Source organism: Ixodes scapularis, unplaced genomic scaffold, assembly GCF_016920785.2.
Source record: "Ixodes scapularis isolate PalLabHiFi unplaced genomic scaffold, ASM1692078v2 PGA_scaffold5__190_contigs__length_132052651, whole genome shotgun sequence".
In the NCBI taxonomy this organism is placed as follows: Eukaryota; Metazoa; Arthropoda; class Arachnida; order Ixodida; family Ixodidae; genus Ixodes; species Ixodes scapularis.
This window is the reverse complement of record NW_024609880.1, coordinates 53680888-53702624: the sequence shown is the minus strand read 5'-3', so window position 1 is coordinate 53702624 and position 21737 is coordinate 53680888. Positions and strand designations below refer to the sequence as shown.

The window sequence follows — 21737 nt, the reverse complement described above, 5'->3', positions numbered from 1 at the left end:
GTTTTCAACAAGCTGTTACACAGTTTCGTAAAGCTGTCCGATTTTCAAAGGGTGAGGAGGCTGCCCGTATGGACGAATTGAAACTCATTATTCAGCTACATTTAAATTGTCTTCTCCCTGCTCTAAAAGAGATGCAATATAATTTCTCTCACTCTTGATTTCAACCCCCCTCTCCAGGTTTATTTTTTCTCAAATTTAGAGCTTCCTTGGCCATTAATCTGATCCGGAGTTGCACAACACGCAGAAATTTTCCTCTCCTCTTCCGCAAGAGTATACAGAGCCAAAAGGGTCAGCCACTTCATCACCAAAGTGGCCAGTTCTCGTAGGCATCGTCATGTGCCGACAGAGTCACGAGATCTTGGCAACTTCCCTCCACAGAAGAAATTTGTTGCAAATGGGGAGCCCGCAAGAAAAAAGTACATCAGGCTTTTGAAGAAGAGTTAAGAATGTGCATGACAGTGCATTCTTGAAATTTGCAGTTATTCAGCGCCTAAGGCTCATAGCAGCAAGATGCTGTGAGCCGTCCTTTATGGTGTCGTTTCTACAGAAAGCAAACGCCCGTTTCTTAAATTAGTTTATTCAATTTAAAAAGGATGTGCATGCGAGGGTAGGACAAAGGATCCAATATTTGTAAAACTGATTAGTAGATAAGACGAGACCAATCTTAATTGCTCATGTGTGATCGTCTTGGAGTGTAGATGTTCCAAGATGTGAGGGGCCGAACCGGTTGGTGGATGCATTCGCTCTGTACACGTGACACGGGGCCAAACAGCCTGTAAGAGAAAGAGTGTCCAAATACAATATAGGTACAATCAGGCTATGGTTCATGGCAAGAGTCAAGTTGTGTCATTAGTTAGAAAGCATTGACAGTGGAATTCCACTGCACTAGAGCTTTACTATCTTGTTTCTGTCACCAAACAGAGACTTCACGGCTGTCATGGGCAATGAAGGATTACAGGATGAATTACTATCTCAAGCCATTCAATTGCAGTGCAGAGGTGCACTGCTTGGAACACTGCACTTTGAAATATAACTTTGAGTCACTTCATAACTGTATTTCACTAGGATTTCAACCTTTTTCGAACCTGCTCTACTGTTTCAGAGAAGTAGGAAGGGATCTACACCTAAGCTGCTGGAGGGGAAATACAAAAAGCTTGTTCCACGTTTATTATCATTACAGCTCTGACAATAGTCTTGTGAAACGCACATGTAACCTTGTGGCTACCATTTCCAGAGCTCCCACAGAGACTTCTGCAAACATAAAAAAACTGCGGAGCATTAGGTCTTTTAGCTGCGAGACCAAACTTGTGCTCCTTTAATTTGGAGGACTTTAATGAAGCCTCGATGCAGCACCAGGGAAGAAAACTATCTTTTATTGATGGCCCCTTGCAAAACACAATCCATGCCTGCCTGTACCAAAAGCAAATTCGGCTAAATATTCCCAATGTATACAATATTTTCCGGACAATATACCAGACCCCGTATATAATCCACAAAAAAACAAATTTTGGTTCAAAATTTATTTTTTCTACGTTGGTATTAGTGTGCGTCTGGTCCACAATCCACATCTGGTGCCCAATCTGCACGTAAGAAATTCTCGTACACTGCGATAAATGCCCGATTTATTACAGTCTAAGCTCGTTATACCAGACCTTGATTTTGACCAAGATTTTTGTTTGTTGTAAGAAGAGTATGTAGTATGCAGATATGAAGTTGAGTCGAAGGTACATGGAGGAAAACCAACCGAACTTCACAAATCGGCATGTTATATCCAAATGTCTGTTGTAACCAGGTCTGTTGTAACAAGCTTAGATAGTAGTTCGCAAAGAAGCTCGTATCGACATAAATTGTCATCACGTCCTGTTCACATATATAACAGTGCTACGAGTCAGCACTGGAAATAGTGCTGACTCTCCTGATGCAGTGCCGACTTCGTGCTATATCGGTGATACAGCGCTACATCTATTCTAAATTACTTTCCAGTCGACGCCGCATCAGCGCAGTTCCTAGTGTTCATTTAGTGCTGCAATGTATGCGCGAACCTGTCTTTAATTAACATACTCTGTCACCCAAAAATTCTGTCGCGTCTCGTAACGAACGATTCTGAAGAAACAAATCCTTGCATAGACCGTGCTGCACAAATTGAACTTCTAAACATGTATAGTCTGCGGACTATGGCCTAGGAAACATGGTAGTATGTCACCATGATGACTGACATGCTTGCCTCCTTTCTAGAGTGTGCACTTCATTGAATCCAGGTGGCGTACAGCGGGTCACCACGGTCAGTCGCTCTCCTCTGACAGCTGGGGCTCGCTCTCTGCTTTGTACACCGGCTGGTCGGCCATCTTGCCCAGGGCCTTGCAGAGCCGCTTGCTCGGGAACAGCTTGGGCTTACGGGGCGACTGGAGCACGTGCAGGTACTGGTCCATCCGGGTCTGAGTAGATGGATGGATACTAGTGACTGTACCCTTTATGATGGGTGTTAAGGCCCGTCCACACACTTGCGACTCCTTAGAACCGAGCACCTTGAAACTTCTTAAAATTTCTTAGGACGAGAGAACACACTGGCACGGTGGCGCCATCTATGTGGTGACCCTGGAACTGCATTTCCCAAGAGCAAAGGTTTTGCGGTATTTCCGAGGTCAAATGTGCGTAATACCTATGAGAACTGGTCAGTTATAACAAAGACAAAAGCTTTTCGAGCCAAGAAAGAAAGAATGATGCGCGAGAGAAATAGGGACCACCAAGTTTTCACTGCTTCCCCATACAATAGATGGTGCCAGTGTGTCCTCTCGTTCTAAGAGACATTAAGAGGTTCCAAGGCACTCGGTGTTAAGAAGTCGCATGTGTCTGAACGGGCCTTTAGCTTACGCCACCTAGCTCAAAAACTAGAACAAAGAAGATTCCTCCAGGTTCTCCCCTCTAAGCCAGTGGACCTTTTCCAAAAAGGGTTCTGCACACGTGCAAACTCACTGGATGCAACATGCAGGTGATGCTAGCGGACATCTTGGCTATTTGTATGGGAACCATTGCAATTTTTTGTGCCATTATTGTTGCGTTACGAGAGACTTTGTACCTCAGAAGTGGCACAACACGTTTCTAGGGGTAACTGAATGGCGAATGACGGGAGCCTGTGCTTTTTCCGCATCTCGCGCAAAGAGATTTCTGAAGTTTGAGTGACAAGGGGACAAGAGGAATGTTCAGGTAAGTGACCAGTTCTACAAGGATAAAATTAAGGCCCGTTCACACTCTTGCGACCTCTTAAACCTGGGTTCCTTAAAACTTCTTAAACCAGAAAACCCGCTGGCGCCATCTATTGGGAAGCAGTGTAAACTCGGCGGTCCGGCACATTTTTTTATTTCTCGCGCATTATCCTTTCTTTCTTGGCTCGAAAAACTTTTGTCAATGTTATAAACGAGCCTTTCTATGGGTATTACGCACATTTGACCTCGGAAATCCCGCAAAACCTTCGCTCTTGTGAAATGCAGTTCCAGGGTCACCGCATAGATGGCGCCACAATGTCAGTGTGTTCCCTCATTCTAAAAACATTTAACAAGTTTTAAGAGATCTCGTCTCTCTCAGTCGTACTCGGTCGCAAGAGTGTGAACGGGCCTTTAGGGTGAACACGCCAAGCACACGAAAACAGCGTGCAGCTCCTCTTCGAAAGGTACCTAGGTAGTTGCACGGACGACAGTCCCTCTAGATACGTCGAACCTGTTTGTCCCAATATAGCTGGCCCCGTGACTGCCTCCTGAAGGCAGTTAGGGAGCCTTTTGCTACATTATGTAAAAAAAGTCACTTTTATTCCCTTCTGCGTTTTTTTTTAACAACATCACCCGACTGTGGGAGTGATTGCCCCATATTCAACACAACAAACTATACTTAGTCACTGACAGGTATAGTTTAAAGGAACCTTTCAACACAACAGACTATACCTTTATAAAGAGCCAAGGATCCAGGGCATAAATTTTTATTTACAGCTTTAGTTTCTGTAGACCAGGAATAGGACCTCGACTGAATTGTCTGCAAGGCTACTTCTTTCTTTGGGAACCACACTCTTTTTCTATTTTCGCTTTCTTGCCGTTACTGGGACGTTTTCCAGGTATTCGGGACGCACGTGTGTCCCCCGATAAACACCAAAGTTTTGACCGACATCAGAAATAGGTATTGAAAAACACTGACACTTTGGGAGAAAATAAACTCCGATAAAACACTCCCGAACTAGAAAAAACAATCCCCAAAACCGGGCAAGGAACTCTAGCTGTAACGAGCCAAGCTCGTTTTTGTTGTTGGCATCCTATTTGCTATACAATTAGTAGTGTGAAGCCACGCATGAAACTTATGCTGTGCATTTTTGGTCGTGCAATAAATGTTGGCAAAGCAATTTCCTACTTTAAAAAAAAAAAAAGTTGCCAACTCATTACAGAATACCGTCATTTCAATTTTCTATGCATTAGCCATGAAAGAATTGTGGCAAGTCGAGATACTGTGAGGCGAAAGGCAGCGAGATCAAAACTCGTCCAAACTTTCCCCTAAAAGCATATGCTACATGGGCCAAGTTGGAGGCCCTTGATCCAAAATCTGCTCCATGTAGTGGAAATCACCAGCAAGGTTTGGAGAGAAATTTTGATGGATGAATGTTCATGGCTGTTCACAAACATGTGAATGTTCACGAATGTTAATGAATATTCATGAATGTTAATGTTCACAAACATTTGTGAATGCTCAGGAAGGTTCACAAACTTGTAAATGTTCACAAATGTTCAAAAACGTCTGCGTTTACAAATGGTAATGAACGTTCACAAAATTTTGTGAATGTTTGTAAGTGTTTACAAATGTCCGCAAACATTTGTGAATCCTCATGAACGTTTGTGAATGTTTACAGATGTTTCTAAATGTTTACAAACAATCCTAAATGTCCACAAAGGTTTCCAACTATTCACAAACATTTGTAAATGTTCACAAATGTTGATGAATATTCACGGATGTTCCTAAATGTTCACAAACATTCAAATATTTCTGAAATTCACAAATGTCCACTCAACCCCCTCCACCTGTTTCTCACCTGGCTCTGCTTCTCACCCATCCTGCGGAGCACAGGGAGCAGCAGGTCGTCCAGTTTCTCGCGCTGCCAGCCCAACTTCCGCTGACCAAATGTGACTCGGGGTCAAGGACCAAAACAGCAATAGAGTTGGGGCACGACAGACGAATGAAACTGAGGAAACGACACAGCTATGGATTGCTGGCCGAACAAAATGTTATAGTGACTGGCAAGGTGGGAGCGGCAGGGCGTCTTTTTCAAACGCACGGCCTCCAGCACGTCGTCTTTCGCCGGGCTCTGGCTGCACGTGCTTGCTCGAGGCTCGTGAGACACTGAAGCGTCATCGAAGCTAAGAGGCTTGCACTGGAGGCGGGACAACTGAGGGACCTACCTGCCATTCTCATTCTGCCAGTGGCTAAAATAAGAAAAGTGAAACAAACTAAGGGAAAAGAAAGATTGTGCGACGTTTAGACGACAAGAGGTGTTTAACCAACAGCTGTGCTGCCCATTCAACGATGACGGTCGATTGACAATTTTTCCGCTAAATTTAGCGGGGAACCTGAATTCGTCTGTAGGTCCCGTGACGTCAGGTCACGTGATATCAATTTTTCCGTGAAATTTGGCGGAAAACTGAATTGGTGTATATCGTAAAGTTCTGAAAAAACACCCACCCATAATGAAGAGGTAAATGCTGAAAAACATGGGGCGGGCTATCTTTCGGGATGCCACCGCAAAACCCTATAAAAAAATTAATGATGAACACCCTGGCACCGGCTACAAACCACGTGATGCGGGAACTGATACCGCAGATTGCAGACACCGCAAAATCGCGTTTCACGGTGCGATAAACACGCAGGAACTCGCTACAAACTCCTGTCACCGGAAAGGGTACCGCAGGTTGTGGATGCAGCAGGCTCAAGTTTTATGCAATAAACATGCGTGAATTTGCTACAAACTTGCCTGTCACGGGAACTGATATTGCACATGCAGATTGCAGTCGAAAACGCAGGAATCCGTTACAAACTCGTATGTTACGGGGACAAATATAGCAGATCGCGAATGCAGCAGAATTACATTTTGCGATGCAATATACACGCGGGACCAACTCGTGTGTTGCGGGAATCGATATCGCGCGCGCAGGTTGCGGAAAAAACGCAGGAACCCGCTAGAAACTTTTATGACACGGGAACGAATACCACAAACGCAGCAGATTCACATTTCATGGTGCAATATACACACGGGAACAACTCGCGTGTTACGTGAGCCGATATTGCGCGTGCAGATAGTGGACAAAAACATGGGAACCCGCTATGAACTTGCTTATCAGATGTACCGGTACACCAGATCACGCAGCAAATGCGATTACCGTCGAACATCGCGTGACGTCTAAAAAGAATTGGGTGGTGGACAATGTTTCGGAATTTTTATGTTAAACAAATTTAGCGAGAAAAACAGGATGGGCGTTTGGGGGCAAGCATTCTCTCGGAACTTTATGGTATGTCACGTGACGTCAATTTTTCCGCTAAATTTAGCGGGAAAATTGAATTGGTGGATAGACCATGCGACATAATCTGTCGCTAAATTTAGAGGAGAACCTGATTTTGTCCGTATGTCCCGTGACGCAAATCACATGACATCAATTTTCCTGCCATATTAACGGGGAAACTGAATTGGTGCATAGGTCATGTGACGTCAATTTTTCCGCTAAATTTAGCAGGGAAACTGACGGCGTTTATGCTCACGCCGTCAAGAAAAACGGGGAACGGGCCACTAAAAGCTGTCGCTGTAAAAAAATTCTGAACCAGAATTATGCGTGCATGGTGTCAACGCAAGGGCCAGCTTTTACGGTGCATTGTGGTTGTTGAACCTTTGCTCGACATTTCTCTGCGAACAAAGGCCCACGTGCTTACTTTTTTACAAAGAGAGTGGAGAGCCTATCATTTTCATTTACGGAAGGAGAGCAGCAACTCGTGAGGCATTAACGGCAATGCGAGTAAAGAACGACATGGAGCGCAGGCCACCTTTTCGAGTCCTAACCTTACAACTGCTGTGTCGTTCACACCTCTCCCGTGAATAACAAATAATTTGGTCTTACGCGACATACAGACTTTATCGTAAAAGAGAGCGCCGTCCGAGATCTGACCGCCGATAGGCAAGGTAAAGGATATGATCGCAGCTCGTCCAAGTTAGGCGTTCCCCAAGAGAAGGTCTCCTTGGAGGCATCCACACTGGGCTCCAGGTAGGCCCTGACCACTGGAGCGCTGGGGAAGCCCGGCTCCACGGTCAGCCGCACCAGGTGGGAGCGGGTGCGGCTGCCTGGATGGACCTTCTCGCGTTTGGCACGCTCCAGCCACGTCCTGTCAAACATGAAAACCACAGTTGGATTTGTGGCAGGCATACTACTGCAAAACGGTGAAAAATAGACGAGACACAGTCGGAAGAACGCGCGGGACGGGTGCTAATTTGCTACTAAATGTTTACTGAAGGATTCCAATGTTACACATACAGGCTGATCTTGTCATAAAAAGAAAAGGGAATAATAAAAACGACAGTTGGGTCTGTGGCAGGTTTTGAGTTTTCCACTAGACATTGCACTTGGAAAGGCGCATGTTCTCAACATGGCAAGCCACGAGTTAGAAGGCATACTGTGATCCCTGTGCTTCCACGGTACCAATTTTTTCGCTAACAAGGCACTGTGGACATGCTCTTGGCCATTGAGTTTTCGAAGCTTGTCTAAACTTTGAATCCACATATTTGTGTCAATCACTTTCGTGAGCATTAGAATCTAAAAATCTCGTCAAACGTGAAGTTTTCTAAACTTCTGGGGTCACAAAAATGCGAGGGATGGTCCCAGCAACCTAACACAATCTGAAACCCAGCCGTTAAATGAGCTCTGCTTCCAGTGAGTGATTTCTCTTTCTTATGAGGCCTCATCTGTTAGTTAAGGTTCCCTTCCTACTTACAAATCAAAAGAAACTTTTTCTAACTCGCAAAAGAAACCACACGAAATACATTTATCACTCACTGTGGGACTGCGTAGCAAAACAGAAACACTCATCAGCTCTGAAAGACACCTCGAGTCATGTCTTAGAGAAGAACATTACACATAGCCAAATTATGAAGCCCTCTACCAGCACATCGACATGTGTAATGAAAGGCAACAGAAATGTACACAAAACCTAGTAGAATATGAATGCTCACCGAAAGTTTTCGAGCAGTTGGAGGGCGTCTTCACCGGAGAATTCGCTCAACACCTCCATAGCTGTGATTGGCCCCACTCCCGACACACCGGCCGTGTAGTCGCTGCCACACAGCAGTGCAAAAGCCACCAGCTTCTGACGATTTAACCCTGAAAGGATGTCGTCAGTCAACTCGGAGGCTCTGCCATAGTAAATATGGCATTTGTTTGGCAATTGTCTTTATAACACTGCAGCTTGCACACAATCTGCACAAACATCACAATAATACTACAAAGAGTGTACCATGTTGATTTATAATATTTTTATTTTCTGCAGATACCGGTTGTTTGGATGGCTGGTCAATCATTGCATCATGTGCTTACGCGTGAGGCCGTTATTGCCCGACACTTGATCGGGTTCGGCAGTCTTTTCGACACGTTTTACGACCAGTCCTAGTTTGGTCGTGCGTGAGCCTAGCTGACTGGGCCCCCAGTGGTTATCACCTGTTGAGTGGCATGAAAAAACACCCGCAAGGACACCATTTCACAATCGTTGATAAGGTCAAAGCGGCTGTCCAGGAATGGGTGCAAGGCTCTTCAAAAAGTGATTCCAGCAGAGCATTGAGAGGCTGCCACACAGCCACACAGACGGTGTAAGGGCATTCGGCTCAATGGGGAGTCAATCAAGAAGGTGGAGTTACGTACAAACCTCTAAGAAACCGGCATCTGCAGCAAAATAAAAAAATTGTAAATCTTTATGGTATGCTCCTCTTACAATATAACTTAATTGGCATAAATCTATTTAAAGAGACCCATAAGTATAGACTATAGACTACGGCATTAATTTTGATTTGACCTTCAACTGGAGATTATATTTTACTATATCCAGAGGTGGCCTGGATGAACTGTCTAGCACTGTTGTGCATCCTTCCACGTTGTAGCAGGTGACCACTGCAGTAAAGCGACACCCAGGCAGGTCACACCTCATTGATACGTGTTCAGGGGGCCGCAGAAAAAAATTTATCATCTGGGAAAACGTAACAACCGACAATGCACTTCTCTTCTCTCTACATGAGAGAGAAAGCAGCTCCTATAAAATGGTTTATTTTTTGTGTACTTACAGAACTGTTGAGGACTCGGACATGTTCACAAAAGTGCGTAATATCTGCCTGCCGCTTCGAATTAATGTTAAGCAGTAAAAGCCATTTCTCCAGGAGCCGCAGTCCTCTCTCACTCTCTGTGCAGTCGTGAACATTTTCGTAGCGACGCAAGGTGTCCAATGCAACGATCGCGTCCGCAAACGTGGGCGCAGCGTAATCGTTTGTTTCTTGCTCAACATCTTCATCACTTTCTTCGTTGTCGGCAGTAGTGATGCTGTTCAAAGCTGACATCGCAAGTCCGAGGTCTCTTGCGATGTCAGATCTCTTCTGGCTGGGATTGCGATCCACCATCTGAAGTATATCAAACTTCTCTTTAAAAGAGAGTGCATTCCTTTGCCGCGATGCCATTACCATCGTCAATGGGCGCAAAGCACACATACTCCGAAACACCACGGTTCCACAATAGAGCAGAACAGAAGCTAGAAGCGCAGTGCATGCGGGTGCACCTCGTGCCAGAGAAAGAGAGAGCAAGAGAGAATGAGCGTTTGCCGCTTCGCCAGCCTCGCTCCTTACCCGAGCAGTGCTCCAAGGTCACAACCGGGCAAGATGGGAAGCTGTGGCAGAACTCAGCAAAGCTTAGCGAGGAGACAGAGAGACGAAAAAGAGGGGGAAAGGAGTAAAGAGAAGACGGGCACCTGCAAGCCCATGCGTGCCGTGCGACCCGCATTGCATGGTTCAGCTTTGCTTCACTTTGAAGCCAGCGTGACAGCCTGGCGCCCGGCGCGCCGCGATGCCGACACTTTTGGACGTAAGAACCGGGAAAGCAAACGTAACAGGCAAAAAACTAATACATGTATTTCCATGAAATAAAACATAAAACGGGACCAGCGTTTTTGAACATAACAGCCGGGAAAATGTATCAACCGAGAACGTATCGACGAAGTTCTACTGTATATTAGAGCTGTATGCAACAAGGGTAAGATCATGTGCATTTAGGAAGTGCTTTCTTAGAGGGCTTACACTGCATTTTGGGGGGCTATATTCTCACTCCACAAGTTAAGATGTAAAGCATAGCCCGGGGCTTATGATGCTGAAGTTCCAACCCTTCGAAATGCCCCGCAATATTCACAAGCATTATGCTCCCCCCCAAATTGTTATCTATGCCAGTGGTAGGGTGTGCGTGACAATGTGCTGCACTTCTTCGATGAACTACGCGAGTCGGAATAGGGAGTTTCCGCTTGGAGAAGTCTAGTTTTTCAACATTATTTTCTAATCTTCGTAATTGGCGGGCACTCAGATTTGGGGAGGGCCGAGCGTGACAAGAAAGATGAAGGCGCACGCAACATTTCTGCCACTCTGTTGTTCCGCACTTACCCAACTGGGTGGCCAAGTCTTGCAGCCGGTACACGGAGGGCCTTCTGTCGGATGCGAAGAGGTGCCGGTAGACCGTGCGCGCCCCGAAGAGCCATGCATCGCTGTCATCCGTCACTGTGCCCTGGGTCAGGCCCTGCTCCTCCAGCCAGGCACACTGGGCCTCCGCTTCCCCTGGGCTCACCACAAAAGGAAGCCCAAACATGCGCAGAAGCTCCTGCGCAGCACCAGACAGAGTGAGAATGGCAGGGCTTTCATTGTCTTTCAAACACCCGCTTCCAAGCCTTCCCCCGCACTTTGGCTGTGTGCATGCGCCTCGTCAAAGGTAGGAAGCGCGCGCTGGAGACAGGACAAGTAAAGCTACTCCCTTACCTCCTCACCTTGTCAGTGCCTACAGGTAATGCCATTTGGAACAACTTTGCAAATCGTGCCAACGATGAGAGTTCTCTGTCATCCTAGCATTTTAGATGGCAGAGAGTTCTGCCCCCCCCTTCTCTCCCTCCCTTCCCCACCCGGTTGTTCCTTGGATCGGGCATGCGGCAGGGCAACCTTCCCACGACACGCAGAACGCCCCGTTTGGTGTCGACCGACAAAGTGCCAACGATAAATGCCTCTGAAGGCTACCCCCGTGCAAGGGAAGAGAATGAAAAGAAGGCTCCAATGCTCCCTTTCTCACCTGGCACTCCATGACCAGCTGGTCGGACATGCTGGTCGCCTGCCGCTGTTGCTTGCGCTCCTGGTTCTCCAGCTCCTTCAGCTCTTCCTCTGGCAACAGTTGCAGAGGCTTCCAACTCTCTTCTGTGGTTGGACTCTGCAGGGAATTTTTCATAACCAGCCACTAAAGGTTTGTTCACAGGTCTGCATTTGATTGCGATCGACTACGTTGCAACCGCTCCTAGTCGCTTACGACGGGAAAACAGGTTGGCACAATCTGTCCGGTATCTTTGGAAGACACCCAGTATGCATATACAGTATTTTACGCATCCTTCTTTTGCCGTGTGCTTACAATAATTCCGACAATATTATAAGACACTATTTCTCATACAGAGTGAATTTGATCTCACTAGTACTGCAAAACTTCCAGTCTAGTTATACACAGATCGAAAGGGTTCCAAGACTACTTGGTAGACGTGCCAGCACGTTCTCTCGCCATAAGCCGCTGCAAGCCGCTGCAACACAGTCCATCGCACTCGGATGCAAATGGGTGAACCAGCCTTAAAAGCTCTACCTCTCCAAACTGAAGGACATCAGGTTCTTAAACGTACTGATCAACCAGACTTCCTGTACTAGTTATAACTATGTACTCTTACATTTAGAGCAGATAAGCTTCCACTTTCAAACTGTTTAACGATGATACTTGCATCTCGGGGGTATTTTCTCCACACCAACAAAATTGCACTTGTTTTGTATAATGGGCAAAAGCACTGGTCTCTTCGAGCTGATATCGCTATTTTTTATATTAAATCTCGACACTATAAGAACAAATTTCCAGGAGGGAATTGAAAAATGATGTGTGGTGAGACAAGCGAACTTTGACAGTGTGGGCCATATGTATACTTTATTGACCACCTAGCCCTCCAGCACCTTGTTCACAAAAGGCGCCTGTTCTGATGTGCGAGACATGCTCTTCAGATTTCTGGATGGCATTCCCAACACTAATGTCAATATCGCAGGATCCATGTGGATTTGCTGCACTAGAGTTACTGTAGTCGCCGTCAGGCTAAGAATGCTGTAGATGCTCTGCCTTTGGCAAGCACTTGTTGGGTGCACATGCGATGAAGTGCTATCAAAGGCTCAAAATCTCACGCCGACGGCGGAGCCATCTACCACATTCTTAGCCCGTCGCAAACTATTACAAAGGATGAAACTAGCGCATTTCGTTTTGTCCAGCATACTAGCAAAACAACCACACCTGATGACAAAATTCAAAGTGCTGTGTCGGTATCTGCACACATTCCCATACCCTCGGAAAAGCCAAACTGGCCTATTTTCGCACTCTTCCTCTCCTACATAGCATCGATAGATGAAGTAACATCTACTCACTCGTTCCTGGCTTGTTGATGCCACATCTGGTCTCTCTTGGACAGGCTCATGTTCTGTCACCTCTTCAGCCTGCTGAGCACTCTCCTCTGCCTCAGAGGGGGGGTTGGAATCTGACGAGTAGCACACATTTTCCTCTTCACCATCAGACACCTCCCTAGAGTCTACAGGTGGAGTCTTGTCACATACTTCGGTGTCCAATACATCAGTCTTTGGTGACGCGTGGACCCCGTGGTCTGATGTCTCTGCACTGTCATCTACACCGCTTTCTGTCCTCTCCGGCACCACATCCTTGCAAACTCGAGCATTCTCAAGCAGAGATTCGGTTACAGCTGCGGCGATCATGTCGTCCTCGAGAGAGGCTTCCGAGGCAGCGTCTACTTCCTGGGATTTCTCCACAGAGAGTTGATGTGGCGGCGTGACTTGGAGCCTCTGCGGAGGCTGCGTCAGCTGTTTGCTACTGTCGTGTTGCAAAACTTCGGTTGCCGCTAGAGTGCTCTCGGATGAAGTGTGATCCTGACGTTTGTCTGGTGAACCCTTCTGAGTTTGCTCTTGGAGCCATTGCAAGACAGCGGCGTTGTCGCTGGATGCAGACGTGTTAGGCTGTGGAACTTTCATGTCCTCTTCCGGTTTGGGCTGCTCCCTTGTGGTCGGACTTGGCTCCGCGACTCCTGCCAAAAGGTGAGGCATTCTTTCAGTGGCGGTACTTCACCTCAAAAGATGTGTTAGTGATTGACAGAAGAAGCTTGTGCGATTTGCTTTAAAAAATTCGACTGCATCCCTCAGAAGAAATGAGCATGAGCTCCTTCCAGAATTAGAAGCTCATATGCATGCATCACTCTCAGTGTTTCCGTAACTTGTTACTTAAAGAATATAAGCTTTCCACGAATCATAAGCACCATAAAGAAGGCCGTAGATTCACAACTACAACAACAAAGTACAGTCCACGACACTCTCGGCACGAACAAGCCATCGCCGATTTTCTCTGTTTTTATCTCAGTATTGATGGATTGTCAGCAAAGCTACCATAGAAGTGGTGGAAAGAGCTCAGTTGAGGTACTAACCCTAATGGTAAATTTTGATGCTTGCCAGCACCCTTTCGAAATGAAATATGAACAAGCACCGAAGTCATGTTTGTGCCAACAGTGCCGCGCAGTGTACAAAAAGTGTCACGGGCAAATTCAGCTATCAATTATAATTTTACATTTGATGCCAGCTAAGTGACTAAAGGAAGCAGTAAAACTTCCATAGCAAACCATCGTAGTATTAACAGTGTGTTGGTGCCAGTACAGTTTGACACACCAAACGAAATATATCAGTGTAAAACTTGCACAACATTCGAAGCCTTCTCTGCAGACACTCAAACTAGGCCGCATCATAACCTGCATCCCACTTCATGTCACTACTATACGTCAAATTTCACACATATTGTGAAAGACAGCGGGAGAGAGCACCCCGTGAAACGAATGGTACCTCCGTCATTTGAAGCAAGAGGAACAGACGTGGTCCTCTGCTGGGGCATTCCCTGCTCCAGTGGGTGCAAGAGGGACCGTAGCCCCTTCTCAGAAGCCACGGAGTAGACCTCTGCAAGTGGGAGTCCCTCTGGACGGAGCATCTCCCTGCGGGCCTCGTTGGCCTTGCTCTCCAATCTGCGCTTGCGCATCAGCTGGGTCAACTGGTAGTTGGAGAAAGCCTCGGAGTCCTGGAACACAGGAAGCATGTTACACAGCGTTCCCAGGCACCTTGGACGAGCGCTCTCTTTTGCACAAGAAAGCACCTTGGGCAACTGCTTCTTGCGGCCCCACCGCTGCTGGTGCTGCATTGCCCTGAGAGCCTCGTGCCTCAGCTCAGCAGGGAGCTCTTCAAACTCTTCCGAGTCGAAGTCCATCAGCGACAGCTCCCGGGTGCTCAGGCCGATGCCCGGCCTTGACCAGCTCAACTCTTCATCTTCCTGCTCGCTGCATGAAGATACAGCAAATTCGGCGCTGTAAGCTCACTAGCTTTAGAGTTCCGGCATTGGCTCCCTACGAGAGCCAGAGTTCTGCGTTCATCCCCGTAGTGCCGGCTTGCCTGCACAGCATTTGGAGTCTGCACCTCACCTGACTGAATTCAGCGAATAGCGTCATCGTGCTCTTTCTCTGTCTTATATAACGTCTAGCAAAAACAGGAAAGGAGGCGGAGGCAAAAGCAGGGGAACGCATGCCGAGGCGCTTGCACCGTCGGCGAAGCGGCTGCACCGGTGGCTTTCCTGCACGGCATTTTGAGTCTGCTCCTCACGTGATTGGATCTCGGCGAACAGCGGCGCGGCGGCACGTGAAAAACAGACACGCAACTCTGACCCTTGTAGGGAGCCTATACAGGAACTCTAGTTGCCTTGTTCTGTGTCCTGCGCAATGCTGCAACAACATGAATGACAACAAGTTCCAGATTTCAGTGATGTGATTGGCCTAAGCCGTTTTGGAGCACCTTTTGGAGCAGCCCGAACAGTGTTTTGGAGCAGCATAAGTGGTTTTTGGAGCAACCAAAAGAGTGTTTTGGAGCAGTATAAGTGGCTTTTGGAGCAGCCAAAACAGTGTTTTAGAGCAGAAAAAGTGTTTTTTGGAGAAGATATTCTTCGAAAAATAAAGAACAAATATTCGTTTTAAGTGCTGGACAAAGGAAGGGCACTTTGCTCGACGCAATAAACAAATTATGGTCGAGTTAGACCACCTGGGAGTCTTTCCACATGTAACTGAAATGCCAATGACATGACACATTTTGCAATGCTTCAGTTAAATGGTACATATATATGTACCCGCTAGAGATAAATAAAAACCAAACTGCATATATAAAATTTATTTGAAAATGACCAGCTCAGTAGTAAATATCGCACCATTAGGTTTACTAGGTATATGATATAATGAATGAAAGCAGCCTCCAAATCATGAAACACGTAACTACTGCAGTGCATTGCGAAATCGTATACACAAGACAAAGGTGCATTACGACTAGCGGGTACTCTTCTTTTTGCTTTTCTAAACTTTCTGCAAGGCTGCTGCAAGCCTCGCTTTGCCTTCGGCTAGTAATGAATGTCCACTTTCAATTTCTCCAAAGAGATATTAAGACGCCCCACAAGCGTACAGTGATGTAGGCGTGGCCGAGCAATTCCGAAAAATCGCTTGCCACCTTTTTACTGTTTCCCGACGTGCAAGATTTTCGTCAAAAGTAAGCAAATGCCAACGTAAAAAAAAAAAATGGATTGCCAACGATCGGCTCGTGCCCCTGTCGTGCAATCATGTTCACATGCACATGAGAGAAACTTCGGCAGGCTTGCAGTTGCACGTGCTTAGTTGCGCGAGCGGAGACAACGGCTGTTCAATCGAAACCGAAACCACACCACTCCGCTCAGAGTGGTGTGGTTTCGGTTCCCGACAGTGTATACAAAATGTAACTGTCCAGCATACGACTAAAACAGTCCAGCGGCACTTGCTTGCCAGGCCGGCAGGGGAGGTACAACCTAAACACACAGAAAAAAGAACCTGAGCATAACGATGGAGGACATCGCGAGCCAAGTTCGAAACGTTCTTGGAGCGCTTTGTGAAACGACTGAACGCGAGACAAACAAGCGCGCTGTGCAGGTTCAGCGTGCAGACATTGCCTTCTTTGCTTAACTCACTCCTTTTCAACGTTCTTTCGCGGCAGATTTTTCGCATACGTTTCACGTTTCAGAAAGCCCATCGAGAGAAACCTAGGTAGTGAATACTTCGACACAGAAGTCTTTGAGTTAAAGAGGGATTTCTGTAGTACTAGTAGCGTATGATTTAAACAAGAACAATAATGCTGAACATGCGGCGGTCCTTACGTTTCAGTTTAGAAAGCGCTATATTGGCAGCGACGTGGGGACAGCAACACCCGACGTCGCGTGACGACGGTGACTGGTAGGCAGGGACCAAATCTGGTTTTCCCACGGCCGTTGCATTTAGGAGCGAGTGCTTCAGCTCACAAAGTAACTCCTACCACGCAAAAACGTGGCTTCGTTTCACAGCATAACGGCATGGCTGGTACCCGGCACGCTAGCGCCGGAGCGCCCGCACACACCCGCGTCTATCGTTGAAACATTTTTAAAAAGATGCGAGACGAGACCCACGAGACGACGAGAGTGCGAAACGCAAGACGGCGGGAAAACTATGCAAGACCGGATGGATCATTGATGCAGGTTACTTTAGTTTCGGTTTTGAAAGACGACCGAAATCGGTCCTTTGGCGCAGGCTTGGCGCAGATTACCCATATTTTGGCAAAATGTAGCAGGATGTAGCAGGGTTAGCCCCTTGGCGCAGTTTGGCGCAATTGGCGCAGCAATCACATCACTGAGATTTAGACCGAGCGCTCAAATATGGACCTCTGACGCATGGGCGTCGGCAGGGGGGTGCAAAAGGGGCAGTTGCTACCCCCAAGCCAGACTGTGACACTGCCACCTGCCCCTGCCTGCCCTGCCCCTGCCCTGCCCTGCCCTGCCCCTGCCCCTGCCCTGCCCCCCCCCCCCCATTAAAAAAAAAGAATGACAGGTGCGCCCCCCCATTAAAAAAAAAGAATGACAGGTGCGAAAGTTTTGCCCCCGCCAAGAAAAAATCCTGCCGGTGCCCATGCTCCGACATGTTTGGCTAGACGTTGTATAAATGTGGCTGGCAGCCTATAGGTAGTCATTTGACATTGCGTGTAGGTATAAAGAAACTCTGTATTTTCAGAGTACTACATTTCCTTTTCCTACCTGGACAGAAAGAGCAATGCTCTCCCATGAGCAGGTTTACTGACATAGAAATGCCAGATGGGGTACCTCCAGCATGCCATGGAACAACCTGCCACCATCCGACTATAAAGAATAATGACGACCCCTTCTAACCTTCCTTCCAACAGTTGAGCTAGCTCATGTTGGCACTTACTGTACATCAAGTGATCCTCGTAAAACCCCAACATCAATAAAGCTCAATTTCAGATTTCTTAAAGGGGCACTAAAGAGGATTCCGCAATCATCTGTTCTTGAATAAAAGGTTAAAAAGCGCGAACAAACGAGGACAAAAAAGAAACACGGACGACAGGACAGGCGCTTCACTCTCAAGAGTGAAGCGCCTGTCCTGTCGTCCGTGTTTCTTTTTTGTCCTCGTTTGTTCGCGCTTTTTGAGTGAAGCGCCTGTCCTGTCGTCCGTGTTTCTTTTTTGTCCTCATTTGTTCGCGCTTTTTAACCTTTTATTCAGTAAAGGACCAACTAGCCCAAACCCAAGTTTTAATGCATCTGTTCTTGGTCATAACTGATCCTAAGGGCCCTAAGCATCCTACAATTACATTAACGAGATGCCAATTTCCTTATTAAAAACCTGATGAAAGGTCGGGACAAATCCCTTTCTGAGCGCGCTCAGGAAAGGCGGGGCACACCCCAGCAGCGGTGTCATCGCGCTCATGCCGCTGCTGGGGTATGCCCCACTTTCCTGAGCGTGCTCAGAAAGGGGTGTGTCCCGACCTTTCATCAGGTTTTTAATAAGGAAATTGCCGTCGTGGTAATGTAATTTTAGGATGCTTAGGGCCCTTAGAATCAGTAATGACCAAGAACAGACGATCGCAGAATCCTCTTTAGTGTCCCTTTAATACCATATTTTCCAGTCTCTAAGTGCCTATAAGTTGTGCCCCCTATAAATGTCAGTTTTAATGATAAATGTAGTATACAAGTCTCACTTCTCGTCCGTCTGTGGCGCAATGCTGCAGCCACGGATCTATGTCGCCACACCTAGGTCTGTTGGAAGAGCAGGCCACTGGCAGGTGCTCTGCCGTTCCTCCTTTGTCGCAAAAAAGGCAATATCGCCTACATCTTGCAGTTAACGTCCATACTTATATAAAGAAAATGGGTATAAGTCGCACTATTGCATGAAATGCACAAACGAGAATTTGGGGGAAAAAAAAGTTACTTTTACACCAGAAGATATGGTACTAATAGGTCACATTTCTCGAGCTGTGACCGAAACAATGAAGTGCTGTTGCACATTATTCTATTTTTTCCAGGAACCCATTGCAGTCTGCTGCATCGAGACCTAAGTCATAACGGCCATTAGTGTAGTGCTTCCCCTCAGGAAATGCTATCAGGCAGAAGCACTTGCCCATAGATCTTGGACCAGTGAGGGGGCAAGGGAGGGAGGGCGTAGATGTCGGCCTCCACTTGCGGGTTCCGAACCGACGGATGGGCGTTTCGGCGAGAGGTGAGCAGGCGCAGGCGTGCCTTGCGTTGCGCATCGGCCAGCATGGCTGCGCGTCTCTGGTGCCTCGCAGCCTGCATTCCAGGACACATTTTCATGTTCTAGGTTTGAAACACTTTAAACAGACAATACGACGAGGTTGGAAGACCATTAAAGCTGTCTAAATAAATGGATGCGTGAAAGAACAGGAGACAGATCGAACCAATGGCGTTGACATCCGCCATCTTCACGAAGTTTGTCATCTGTCGTCCCCAGAAAGTTTTATTTAGAGCGCAGCTCTTAAGTGCCCGTTTCCGGGCTAAGCGGCGTCGCCGTCGGTGTAACCGCGCGTTGCATTATGGGACGTTTCCCCGCTAAAGTTAGCGGGAAAATGTTTTGCTAAATTAACCAAAACTTTTTCCGCTAACTTTAACAGGGAAATTTTTCCGCAAAGTTTATTTTTGCTAAATGTAGTAAGAAATTTAGCGAAGATTTCTCGCTAAATGAGAGAGGAGCAGGAGAGGAGGGGCATACCCTCCCCTTTGTACTCTCCCCTCCTCCTCCTCAAGAGCTGCACTTTAATTTGGCACTACAGAGAATTGTAAACATTTTTCATTTTTTGCCAATCAATGCACAATACATAACTTGAGTGCGATGTCATTATTTTGACTTACTGTCCAGGCCGAAAAAATGCTCCCTTGGCATAAAGTTGGCACAGAGAAGGAAGGTAATCGACAGAACAACCACTGTATTCACTGACAGGATGAAAACAGCAAGGCACCTCTGCTAGATGAAGAGATGCCAATTCAAGCTATAAATGAAAATGACCGGTGCCCACTTACCAACGTCTGCTTCTTGAGTTGGGGCACCCCACCATCAAAGACAAACACAGGCTTGACGCCGTAGAAGAGCAGTTTGCAGGCACGGTGGAAGAGGGCCACCAGGTGTGCATTGGCCGCGGGACCCCCTTCAGAGTCCCGCATGCCCTTCAGTGCCTGGTGCATCCACATGCTTATATCTGGGCACACAAAGTCAAGGAGCCACAACACCCAGGAGACAAGGGGCAGCTCCGCTAGTTTGAAACAGTGCAACCGGCACTTACAGGTGGCATCCAAAAAAACCCTATGATAAAAAATTAATGCTTTGAGTTTCTCTGGAGTAGCGACAATCATTCTTGAGCGAACGCGTGAAATTTGTCTCCACAGTATTCAGGCATGAAGTCACGTAGATTTAACTACTTCGAGAGGCTTGCCGAGAAAACACTTTAAAAGGCCAGGAATCTCTAGAATTCCATACAGCGCTTTTGGAGATGCGGGCGTCATGAGCATGTGGCTGTAGACAGTGCTTTATAACAATAATAATAATAATGCTTTATTCGGTTTATAAAACCCGGATGACAGGGAAAAGACTTTTGTCCATACCATGGAGGCTCACTGTATCCGCTACTAAGATAATTCAAATCGATAGTAAATTACACTAAAGCCTCAACGCAAGCACTTTTGCGAACTAAATGCTATTGCGAAGAGTTAAGGTATAGCGCCTGTGATGGCGCTGCCCCACAGCTTGTGAAATTGAGCTTAGTGGGGAAGGTTGAATGGAAGGTGAAATACAATTTTTCGATTCCCTGCTACTCCCTCGCATGCTTTCGACTTTTGCTTCCTTTCATACATCTTACAAATTGTGTTCCTATGAACCCAGTGGCTCACCAGACCACTATCATGGGCTCCCCCGAGCTTCCAAAAGTCCCTGACCGTCCCTGTCTCCGAGTAAAGTGTACGTCCAGATAAGTCGCTCTTTTAGCAGACCTGAGCAACCCATTGTTGCATAACTACGCTCCCTATAACTCTGCATTAATTGCTCAAAATATCCGTAAGATTATGTACTGCTTCACTGCATCGGTGCCGACACCTAGGATGGGTTCCTCAGTCCATTCCTCGGGATCACAAAGTTTGAGAACTCGACAAAACTTTTCCCAGTGCAAGGATACCAACGGCGAGGACTTTACTCTCAAGAGTTTCCAGGGCTACGGGCTTGCCAGCGGGCTCCAGTATCTGCCAGAGTCCTTGCACTCCCATGGTAAAGGATAGCCGGTAGCAAGTCACTCGAATTGGAGCTCGTGATGCTTGTGGGTAGGGGCTAGCTTCAGCTGATTCACCGGGCCACCACTGCACCACTTCGATCAGGCACGAAAGACAGTTCGAAAGGCATAATGTCCCAATTCGCAAAGGCACTCTAAAGACGAGACGTTGGCAGACTATTTTCTATGCAAATCCATCGATTGGTTTGAGTGGTAGATTGAAAGCCGCTCAGAGTGTCACGAGGCCAAAGGAAGGCGAGAAGGCGAAGTCACCCACAAAACGTGGAGGACGCCATCTTTAAAGGGAAACTCCGGTCAAAAGTTGAAGGTTGAACCACTGAGATCAGCGAGTCGAACCAAAATAAATGACTGATATCGATTTACCGAGACTAAATACGAGCACTAACAAAATATTACACTAATTGTGCTAATGAGGAATCGCCACATGAACGCGTCGCCGGCTGGTGTGCTCGCTGCGTCCGAAAAAAGGGTGCCTTGATTTCTGCTTTATGACGTCATAAAAGTGTCATGCTCTCGCCGGCCGCGATCTTGGTGGTGTCACAGAACCGGTAGTGTGTGTGACAGACGCCTGTTCTGCGGCAGGTCGCTCTCCTACTTGACAGTCTATGGAAGTTAAGGCTCTGTTATACTCCGACGTAACGCGCGCGCAAGAGAACGCTGGCCGAAGTCGGCTACGTCACGTCGGTCACGCCGCGCGCGTCCAAAATTC

General features: G+C 47.0%; 1 protein-coding gene across 2 annotated transcripts; it reads right to left on the bottom strand.

The window, feature by feature from the left end:
- Positions 1 to 561: 561 nt before the first annotated feature.
- Positions 562 to 21443, bottom strand: LOC8053354 (DNA excision repair protein ERCC-5 homolog). 2 transcript variants are annotated; one of them, XM_029969000.4, is made up of 13 exons: positions 20918 to 21443; positions 19773 to 19948; positions 18856 to 19025; positions 14508 to 14688; positions 14204 to 14432; positions 12734 to 13401; positions 11367 to 11501; positions 10694 to 10907; positions 8243 to 8390; positions 7210 to 7398; positions 5066 to 5156; positions 2217 to 2435; positions 562 to 773 (listed from the first exon to the last, which is right to left on the bottom strand). In XM_029969000.4, exons 1-12 carry the CDS (start codon positions 21003 to 21005, stop codon positions 2283 to 2285), a joined length of 2442 nt encoding a protein of 813 aa, XP_029824860.2. In that variant the 5' UTR covers positions 21006 to 21443; the 3' UTR covers positions 562 to 773; positions 2217 to 2282. The 2 variants fall into 2 exon arrangements, with proteins under 2 accessions (XP_029824860.2, XP_029824863.2); XM_029969003.4 differs by having other exon boundaries at positions 2225 to 2435; positions 20918 to 21442.
- Between the last annotated feature and the right edge of the window lie 294 nt (positions 21444 to 21737).